Source organism: Zeus faber (genome assembly GCF_960531495.2).
Source record: "Zeus faber genome assembly, chromosome: 7".
Lineage (NCBI taxonomy): Eukaryota > Metazoa > Chordata > Actinopteri > Zeiformes > Zeidae > Zeus > Zeus faber.
The window spans coordinates 31,294,178-31,305,091 of record NC_137203.1 but is presented as its reverse complement, the minus strand read 5'-3'; the positions used below and the strand labels follow the sequence as shown (position 1 = coordinate 31,305,091).

The 10,914-nt window shown below is 45.2% G+C and overlaps 1 protein-coding gene across 1 annotated transcript in view; it reads left to right on the top strand.

Annotated features, from left to right (window-relative positions):
- Positions 1–10,914, top strand: part of fkbp15b (FKBP prolyl isomerase family member 15b) — a 48,207-nt gene that overhangs the window by 78 nt on the left and 37,215 nt on the right. The window contains exons 1-2 of the mRNA XM_080003563.1: positions 1–107; positions 3,309–3,412. The exon at positions 1–107 is cut by the window's left edge and continues 78 nt beyond it. Of these exons, the coding sequence (XP_079859689.1) occupies positions 58–107; positions 3,309–3,412 (154 nt within the window). The 5' untranslated portion in view covers positions 1–57. The remainder of the gene's footprint in view (positions 108–3,308; positions 3,413–10,914) is intronic.

The window sequence follows — 10,914 nt, the reverse complement described above, 5'->3', positions numbered from 1 at the left end:
TATTCGTATTTTTTTTAATGAAATTCAAAGTGTGCTAACCCCTTGTGGTAATCAAACATGTTCGGCGGCGACGACGAGGACGGAGATTTCTTGTCTCCCACTGGGGGGTAAGTGTGGTTTTCAACCAGCCGCCGTTCTTAACTTGACATCATCTTGTCGGTAAACCGGTGCGGCTAAATTCTGTTATTTATACGTAGCGGTAGTCGGGTTCCCGTGCTGAGTAGATCCCGGGATAGATTCGTGAAGATCACTAGAGAGGACACATTCGTCGCAGAAGTAATCACGTTCACTCCGCCCAGGCACACGCAGACCGTGAGGTGTCACGTGCCTCCGTCTGACCACAGGGCCCTTCATCCCTTGTCCCTGTGATCCCTGTGTCAAGCCATGTCAGATCTGGCATATAGTGGAACATCTGCTCCGATCGGTCCATCTGATCCCCCCCCTGATCGCTTCAATTTCTAAATCACCCCCCCTCCCCCAAGTGCGAACTGGCTTATCTCTTGGCCACCTATTACACATGAACTTTCCACTCCAAACGGAGCTGGATCCAAGGCATTTCTCTAATATCTCTGTTATCGATTGCCCCCAAATTTTCTTTTTTTCCTTTCTTTTTTTTGCCGCTGAGAGTTATGTTATGAGGTCTTCTGCTTACATTGCGGTTAGCACTGCTGCCTCACAGCGAGAGGCTTCTGGGTTTGGAACCTGACTGGGGCCTGTCCGTCTGGAGTTTGCATCATGCAAACTGCATGTCCCCCCCACCCACCCTAAGGACATGCATTTCAGAGTAGGATATTCTCACCAATGCCCCTGACCAAGGCACCAGACTCTAGATCATCAGGACTCTGGAGATGGTCCCCGGACGCTGTGCGGTAGCTGCCCACTGCTTCTAGGGATCGATAAAGTGTATCTTCTTCATTGTAATGTCTGCTTTCTTAAACAGTCCATTGTGTTGCGCCGCCATTGAGCCCATGACCAGGCAGCGCGGGTGTAATGGAAATTCCTATAGTCTGAGCTGGTGGGGGGGAATTGGGCCATTGTACAGTCATAAGGTACTGGTGGTGGTGGGGGTGCAATAGAAATGGGGGAGGAGGAGGAGGAGGGAGAGGAGGGGGTGGAGTGTCAGGGCCGACTCTAATGCCTCTCACATGCTACCTGTTAAAAGGGGTAAGGCGTGGGCTTCTCCTGCAACCCGGCCCTGCTCTGCGGTGGACATGGAAAGCAAGGGCCACTCGGCAGACCTCGCTCTCTCTCGCTCTGCCGTTCCGTGCCGGGCCATGCCACGCTGCTGAATTCATCACAGCAGTGTGACCTCAGGCAGAGCCAAGGAAGGACACCCTGCTGGGGTGGTGCGAGGAGTGTGGTGGTTGACAGCCCTGAGACGTACGCCTGAAGGCTGTTTTCAGTGTTACTGTGTCACCTATGGATGCAGGCGGCTCCTCCTCTTCCACTCCCTCCCAGTTCCTCACAGTGGGAGACGACGGCCTCCGGGCTTTCACAATGTCTCTTCTGGGGGATACGAATGACTACCTGTGGAGGGAGTTCCAGGGGTGAGTAAGGCTCAAACTCCGGGGGTATTTTTGTCGGTACTTTTCTGCCTGGCGTCTCCATCTGATGCGGCAGCGGTTCTGAATGTGAATGAAGCCTGAAATCATCATCATCATCATCATCATCATCATTTTGAGTGATTGTATGTTCAGGGATGGTGGAAATGCTGTCTAATTTTTAATGCTGTGTTCTGTAGCCTTAATATCTGCATGTTGCAATGCCCTGCATGCAGGGCATTGCAACTTGTTTGTGCCAAGGAGAAAGTTCTGTTCGTTGTGGATAAACAGACAAAAGCGCCGAAAAGGGGCTGTTTGCCGGCCGGTTCCATGTAGAGACAGGAGACGGAGTTTGAACTAATGTCCTGTTCAGCATTTTGTTACAGAAGACTATTTGCTGAACTATTGAATGGAGTCTTTTCTCTTGCATTGCAAGATTCTCTAAAAAAGAAACTGCACACAATTACCCATAAAAAACAAGAGTTTCCGTTAGAAAGAATTGGCCCCGGTCAACATGTTCTGGAAGATTTCAATTTCCCGGACAAATTGGAGAGATTCCGGTCAAATATTATCTGTGTTTATTGAGCTTAAAAACAATTGATAAGCAGGTTTTATAGAGTGACATCATCAAGGTATGTAGATGTATAATATTTTTCATTGAATATCCAAAATAAAATAAGTCCCGTCAGTTAACACCATTTTAAAAATAAATAAATAAATATTATGAATATTACTACTTGAAATCTAATAATTACCGCTTTAATTAACATTTCACTAAAATACAGTTGTGATCAAATCAAAAACAAAATAAATATAATAAGTAGGTCTTAATAAATAATAAAGTTTGTGGTGTTGTCCGTCCGTCTACGTATTTTACACAACAAATAATTACCGTCTGCTTTGGGTCGGAATTTAAATATAAAAAAATTAGCAAACTATAGATGTATGTGTCCCTGTTGTTAACAATACATCATCTTTCTGCTTCTCTACTCGACGCTGTGCTTTGTCTCCGCTCCGTGTGTGTCTACTGTTTTTACAAGCGCAACCTGTCCACAAGGGAGGGGGCGGGACTTAGTTCTATATCGACAGACGTGATTGGTCAGAGGTGAAACTTTTAGATCAGCTTTAGATCGTCCAAACTGATTGGTTTCCAGTTGGAACTTGCCGAGCACGGAAATGAACAGAGCTGAGGATTTTTTTTTATTGAAATGATCCATCCAGCACTAATTCAAATTGTGCTTGGAAGAAAATATTGTCACCGGACAGCGCCTAATGATGTCATCTGCAGCGCACGACGCCCTGCACCTTGGTGCTTGCGGCAAGCATAAACCAGGCTTTAGGCTGCTCCTTGAAAAGAACAAACAGTGCCAACTGTAGCCTATTGTCCACTTGACTTTTAAACATTACAGTGGATTAAAAGTGGTGTTAGGAAATGCCAGTGGATGAGAGGCAGCACACCAGCAGTATTAGAAATCCTCCAAATTAGGATGAAAGGGCTGTGTGTGTGTGTGTGTGTGTGTGTGTGTGTGTGTGTGTGTGTGTGTGTGTGTGTGTGTGTGTGTGTGTGTGTGTGTGTGTGTGTGTGTGTGTGTGTGTGTGTGTGTGTGTGTGTGTGTGTGTGTGTGTGTGTGTGTGTGGGTTCAGCTCTGGTGTCAAGAATTCACAAGGCAATTTTCTTTTTTGTCTTTGATTGTCCTAAAAAGGGAAAGATTTTACCAAATTATATACCACATAAAAAATGGTTTGTCAAATGTGTTGCCTGCACAGGGCCAAGTTGGCATCCTTGTTTGGACTGGACCAAGCGGTCAGCCAGGGCAACGAATCTTTCCAGTATACAGCACCCAAACAGCCCAAGAAGAGCTCCAATGCAGGTATGACGTACTCGTGTCTTTATACAAAGTACACAAAGTATAAATACCTTAAGAAATGACGCTAGTGAAAGTAGAAGAGATTTGGTTTGATTTCGTGTGTTTATACATTCCGTAAAGATCTATTTTTTGTAACAGTGTGGGATTTTTCCAACCTATCGATGCAATTCTGTGTCACATCTTCACAAATATGCTTTTCAGAAAAGCTTAACACAAATTTATTCATACATTTCCATTCACACTTACATTTATCAATTTATTTATATATTTACCTAAATTTATTTATTTGTTTTGACCTGTGCTGTCAGCATGCTGGGCATACAACACAGAGTATTTGTATGCCATTGCATCTAGGACAGAGTTAGTCTGCAAGTGGAGTTCAAGTTCTCAACCTGCAATGCAACTCTTTATTAATTCTTAAGTCATCAAGAACTGCTGCAATAACTCTGTCCCATGGATGACCTGTAGAATGACAATAGCACAGTTTTTGGTTATAGAGAACCACCACCAACCCCCCTTTTTGGAGAAGTATTTATCATGTTTGGGTCAATAAGCAACTGATCACTACTCCAAGAGGGGGAGAATCACCACGGGTGAGACAAATAACATAGAAACAAACAACATTTACACCAAAACATGAACAATGGACGACAACATGTATTGAAAAACAATTCATTAGGTCCAGGAAAACTGGAACTACAACTGGTCACGTGGCCTCTTCCTGTCATAGTTATGGCAGTAAATGAGGGGGGAAAGGACAAGAATGCAGTGTGTGTGTGTGTGTGTGTGTGTGTGTGTGTGTGTGTGTGTGTGTGTGTGTGTGTGTGTGTGTGTGTGTGTGTGTGTGTGTGTGTGTGTGTGTGTGTGTGTGCGTGCGTGTGTGTTGGGTTCAGCTCTGGTGTCAAGAATTCACAAGGCAATTTTCTTTTTTGCCTGTGATTGTCCCAAAAAGGGAAAGATTGTCTGGTTGGTTTTAATTCAATTTATTGAATAGTCTGAGATAGTTGAGAATTGAGATATAACATTGAACGCCTCCGGTAGGGATGATATTGGGTTCGCTATGTACAACAAGATATCGTCTGCATACCAACTGATTTTGTGAACAGAGTTTCCTGTTTGTATGCCCACGATATTACTGTTTTGACGGATGGCCACCGCAAGGGGTTCTATAAAGATGGCGAAGAGTAAAGGGGAAAGCGGACATCCTTGTCTTGTGCTGTGTTGTAGAGTAATACGCTGTGAAGTGTAACTGTTGGTGATGACAGAAGCAGATGGAGAATTGTAGAGGATTCTGATCCATTGAATGAGTGACTCTCCAAACCAAATTTGTTGAGGATTGAAAAGAGATATGTCCAATTAACTCTGTCAAATGCTGTTTCGGTATCTTAAGAGGCAATAATAGTATTAAAGTTGTTCCTTTGAGATATGCTAATCAGACTGAATAAACAACGCATATTGCTGGATGAGTGTCTGCCTTTGACAAAGCCTGTTTGGTCTGGGTGAATTATAAATGGAATTACTTTTTCAATTCTGTTTGTTAGTGTTTTACCTATAATGATAAGGTCGCAGTTAATAAGGCTTATGGGTCTATAACTGGAGGTGAGGGTTGGGTCCTTATTGGGTTTGAGCAAAACTGAAATGAGAGCAGTATTCATGTGCGGAGGCATGATAGAGGTTGACTTGCCGAGGCATGATAGAGGTTAACTAACCCTAACCCTAACCCTTGACCTCTGTAACCATAATAATAGTGGATATAAGCGGCCAGAAGTGTTTATAAAATTCCACTGGGTAGCCATCTGATCCAGGTGATTTATTGTTGGGCATATAGAAGAGAGCTTTCCTGAGTTCTTCTCGAGTATGTGGTTGATCTAAGGTGGTAGCCTGCTCCGTCTAAAGTTTGGGACGGTCAAGATCATCAAAGAATGAGTGAATGTTTGATATATTAGATTCATTATCCGAGTGATGTAAGTTTTTATAAAAGTCTCTAAATATGTTGTTGATGTCTTGCATCAATGTATGTTTGTGATGTATGTTATCCTACCCTATGGATCTTTGATGCCTGTTATAAGTGTTTTTCTCCATCGCGTTTCAATTGATTGGCAAGCAATTTACCTGATTTGTCATTGAACTCAAAATAATTTGCTCTTGTTCGTTGCATAAGGAATTGTGTCTTTTGATGGATGATAGTATCAAGTTGAGATGTAATTGTCCGGATCTCATTTTGGATTTGCTTTCAGTTTCTTTCAGTTCAATGAAGGAAGTCCATTCTCTGGAAAATAAATGGTTAAATTCTTTATCTGTCAAAAGTGAGGTGTTAAACCGCCACCTGCCGGGAGGGTTCCGGTTTGTTTCATTTATCAGGTTGAAACTAATCGGCCCGTGATCGGAAATCACAATAGGGTGCATTTCAAGATTAGTGATTTTGGACAGTGCGGAGTTACTTGTCAAGAAAAGGTAGATTCTAGAGAAACTTTGGTGGGGTGGTGAATAATATGTGTATTCTCCAGAATGTGGGTTATTTGATCGCCAACAATCCCCAAGAGCAAGATCACACGCATTGTTCTATAGTCATTGAAGCTAGTTAGGGGGTGATAGCTCAGTGCATTCAAGGCAATAGCTTTACTACCGTTCCCATGCTTTCCCGCAGATAAGTCTGGGATTTCCTCCTTTACATTCCTTTTCATGGTCATAGTATTGCAGGAAGTTTGTAGGGATACATAACTACACAAACAAATGACAAGTAGACAAAGATAAACATAGAACATTGCCGAATAAGACATACATAAAGTGAGAGACATAATAGAGTGAGAGTGATAGGAGTAGTGAGGAGAGAGGAATTAGTGAGGTGAGAAGTAGGGAGGGGGAATTAGGAGGGTGAGATGAGAGTGAGCGATATTTTAATTCCTTAATTTTAATTCCTAGATAGCATGCCTATTTCTACATCTTGCACTATATAATAACCAGAATTACAAGAATACATACATAATGATCAAAATAACCATGGCGTGGTGGAGGTGTCTCGGTATAACAGACTGTCTATATATAGTTTATAGTTCATCAATTAGTGGTAGTTTTAATGTTGTGGCTGATGGGTGTATATGGCAAATTGTAACACAGAAATCCTTCCATAAGATTCACTTTGCGTTCATATTTGTTATTTATGTTATATTCATACTTACCTGTCGGTGATGGGGGAGGGGGTGGGGTGAGTGGAATGGACTCACCGTTCTAGAGGATCAGGGGACATATGCGTAGATGTGAAAGGGTTAAACAATAAATCAAATGAAGGCATAATGTGCAACCAGGTAGTCTCTGAGTCATGAATGGAATTATTGCAGGAAGCATTTCATTCTCTCAAAATGACTTACTTTGGGGAACTTTCCCCAACTCTTTTGTCAGAGTGGCTCCAGACTGATTCAAATTAAAATGCAAAGTGATCCATACCTAAATCAACCATTTAAAAGTATGTTGAGACATTTGAAAGTTGGAAAACATCAGAAAATATATTTAATCACATTTAAATTATGCTGTATTTATTTCGAAATGGTTTACACAACACAAGTAAGGTTTAATTTGTGGATTGAGAGGGACATTTATATTGTATATATTTACTTTTGAATTAAAAAATCTAAATACAGATTTGTGGATTCCGTTATATTTGTATTTATTTTATGATATATAATTGTGAAACACTACCCTCCCTATAAAGCTCAACACACATTTCCAGTCAGGCTGTCTCAAAGAGGGATAGTCATTAAACGTTATCATGACAAAACGAAATGTAAAATATTAAATGGATAAATTATTCTTGTTCACTTTCGAAACTTAATCAGTCTTTAATCTCCATTTGAGGGGCGTTCACAAAGACTTAAAGGCCTTTCTTCAAATGTTCAACAGGGGGCAGGGTTAGTAATGGAACATTATTCACTAGCAACACCATCACAACCAGTCACAACAAATCCGATTTTTACCAACACCACTAGCTAACATCAATCATGGAATGTAGCGACCACTCAAACAAAGGCATTAAAAATGGCCATGATGAAAGCTGTTACTTCATACCCTGTAATAACTGTGTGGGAGTCACAGGTAGAAGAACAACACAAATGCTTTCAAATGGTAGCCGGTGAAATTAATATTCTGCTTTTATGACATCCCGGCTGGTCCTTCCTCTGCGGGACAGCCAGGAGCGGTGGGCAGCATACAGCGACGCACCCGGGAACCAATTTCAGATTTACACCCCCCCCCCCCTTTCCCAGAGCAGTAGAGAAAGTCAGCCACGACCATCTGCCCCCGCCGGCCTGTGGACCACCCGGAAGTTAAAGGGCTGGAGAGCCAGGTACCATCAGGTGATCCCGGCATTTGTGTCCTTGCGGCAGGGTGTGGTCCAAGTGTGAAAGAGCATCCCAGGAGGTAAAGGCGGAGGGAACTGACGGCCCACTTGATCGCCAGGCTCTTCATCTCCACTGAGCTGTACCTCGACTCCCACTCTAAAAGCTTCCGGCTAAGGTACAGCACCGGCTGCTCGCTCCCCTCCATCTCCTGGGACAAGACCGCGCCCAGCCCTCTGTCTGATGCTTTGGTCTGCAGACAGAAAGAGAAAGTTAAACAGCACCGGCATCTGACAGAGAGCTGACTTACCCTCGCAAACGCCTTTTGGCACTTCTCTGACCACTGGACCGGATCTGGAGCACCCTTTGGAGTTAAGTCGCACAAAAGCTATTTAGGTCCGAAAAGTCGGGTACAAGTAGCAGGCCAGCCCCAAGAACTGCTTCACCTCCTTCTTGGTCTTGGATCTCGGCATGTTCGCGACCGCAGCGGTTTTATCAAGCTGGGGTCGGACCAGGCCTTCACCCAAATGGTAACCCAGATACAGTACCTCCCTCCGTCCCACGGCACACTTTTTTGGGTTGGCGGTGAGCCCGCCACAGGGACTCAATCACTGCGCCCTCATGCTGCAAATGCCCCTTCAAGGTGTCGCTGTGAATGATTATGTCATCAAGGTAGGCCACAGCGTATGCTACATGTGGACGCATGACGCGACCCATGAGTGTCTGAAAGTCATTGGGGCACTGAACAACCTGAATGGAAGTGTGTGCAACGTGGTACAACCCGAACCCAAGTGGAGAAGGCCAATTTTTCCTTGTTCTCCTGAGACAAGGGAATCTGCCAGTAGCCCTTGGTTAAATCCAGTATAGTAAAAAAACAGGTGCGGCCACATCTGTCCTCTGTGAGAGAGAGAAAGATGGTCACTTAACAGGGCTGTGGTATGATTGGCCACTTTTGGAACCTCGGGTCCCAGCTCATCCCGCTCGATGACCGGCATGACCAGAGCCCCCGACACTCCCTCCCTCCATTCTTTTAAGTGGTTACAGTGATAAATCTGTGTCGGCCCCTGCCTGTCAAACCGTTCGACCTCATAATCGACCGCTCCAACCCGCTGTGTGACCACAAAAACTTTGTGAGCAATTTAGAGCTGGACGTAGGGAGCATAGGGAGCAACACTGACACCTTGTCTCCCAGTGTGAATTGTCTGAGCCGAGCCCCCATGTCGTTTAAGAGGCGCTGACGTTCCTGAGCTCGGACCAAATTCTCCCGGTCCAGGCCCATAACATACCGTATCTCGTTCTTACTGGTGCTAGGACCTTCCTCCCAGTTTTTTCTTTAATTAGGTCTAGGAACTCTCGGGGTCTCCTGCCAAAGAGGAGTCGACTCAAGTCGCTGCGATCTGCCCATCGTGCTCCTGCCCTAACGTGCTTCTCATCCCCAACACTCCACCAGACCAGGGTCTGCGGAACGGGAGGGGTGCGAGTGATTCGGGTTAGACTTGCTTGGACTCGCACCCCACACACGCAATTTTAACTACAATTGCCAACAGCACACTTTCAGCACTGGGGTTTTTCGGGGTGGCGGGCCACTGGTGGGTTGGTGTGGGGGCGTGGTTGGCTGGGAGCGGCTAACATCCGTGTGCCCTGCGCTGAGCACAGTCGGCTATGTGGTGGGCGCTCGGGGCGCGTGGCCGGGTGGGGAGTCTGGTCGGCTGCGGTGGGGCAGGCCTTGCTATTATATGGCGCATGGGCATGGCGATCCCGCCGGGGACCAGCATTGTGGGCGGATTGGGTGGGGTGTTGGTCTGTCGGCGCGGGACCTGGCTCCGGGCATGCGGTCTGTGGCTGGCACCTGCGGCCTGGGATCTGCGCCTGTTGCTGCATCTTGTGCCTGCACATTGGGGTGGGTTGTATCTGTGCACCTTATGGGTGCGGGATCTCTTCATGCACCCTGGGACTGTTATGCTCCTCGGGGCTGGGCGTGGGAGTTGCTCCATGGGCTTCCAGCTTCTCTGGGAGCCCGGAGGTCTTCTGTGGCTGCAGGGCGGGGTACTCTGGGCTTTCCTGCAGCCGTGGGGTGTGCTGTATGCGGGACTCGGGGGTGACTTCGGGGCCCTTTGCACTGCTTGGAGGTGCCACGACGTAATACTGACCATATACACCAGAACCAATTGGGATAAGACCTGTACACTCACCGGTGGACACTTCATACACAAACACACACACACACACACACACACATAGAGGTCCAATGTTGATTGATGTTTTTCTGTGTACATGTTTTTGTTTCTATGTTTGTTTTTCCACGTACATGTTGTTTGGTTCGATGTTTAATTGTCCCACCCATGGAGAATCTCCCCCTCTTGGAGTAGTGAGTAGTTGTTTCTAGACCCAAACATGGTAAAATAGTTCACCAAAGAGAGAAATTGGTGGCGGTTTTGTTCAACAAAAAACTGTGCTCTTGTCATCCTACAGGTCGTCCAGAGCAGAGTTATTGCAGCAGTTCTTGATGATTTAAGAATTAAAAAAGAGTTGCATTGCAGGTTGAAAACTTGAACCCATCTTGCAGACTAACTCTGTCCTAGATGCAATAGCATACAAATACTCCGTGTTGTATACCCAGCATGCTGACAGCCCAGGTTTAAAAAAAAAAAAAAAATAAATCTTAACAAAATGGCTCGCAGGCCAAAAGGATAAATACCTAATTAATCAATGATTTCGGGCACAGGAGAAATATGGCTTCGCTCTGTCTCCTGGTCTGCTGATCCCTCTCTGTAAGACAGACAAACAATAAGAAAGCTCCCTGTCCCGATTCTCCCGACTCAAGGCAACTTGGGCGGCCACAGAAAGGGAAGCCATGCTGCTGTCTGCAGCCGCAGCTTGGCCACGCCCCTTGGCCTGCCACAAACAGGTTCATATGGTACAACCAGAAATAAATGAAATAGCTTATTGATAATTGCATTGTCGCATTTCTCCTCAGCTAGTGTGCTAGTCATGTGTGCTAGCAGTTTTCACTGTTTACCCACTTTAATCAAGAATTGGCACCACTTCTTCCAGGGTTACAGTGTTGGAGGGGTTACAGGTTTTCCTGTAATGTCTACTTTTCTGGCTTACGAGGTCTGATTCCACCATTCCAGTACTGGGATCAAATCCGAGGCCTACACTTTGAAGTGTCAG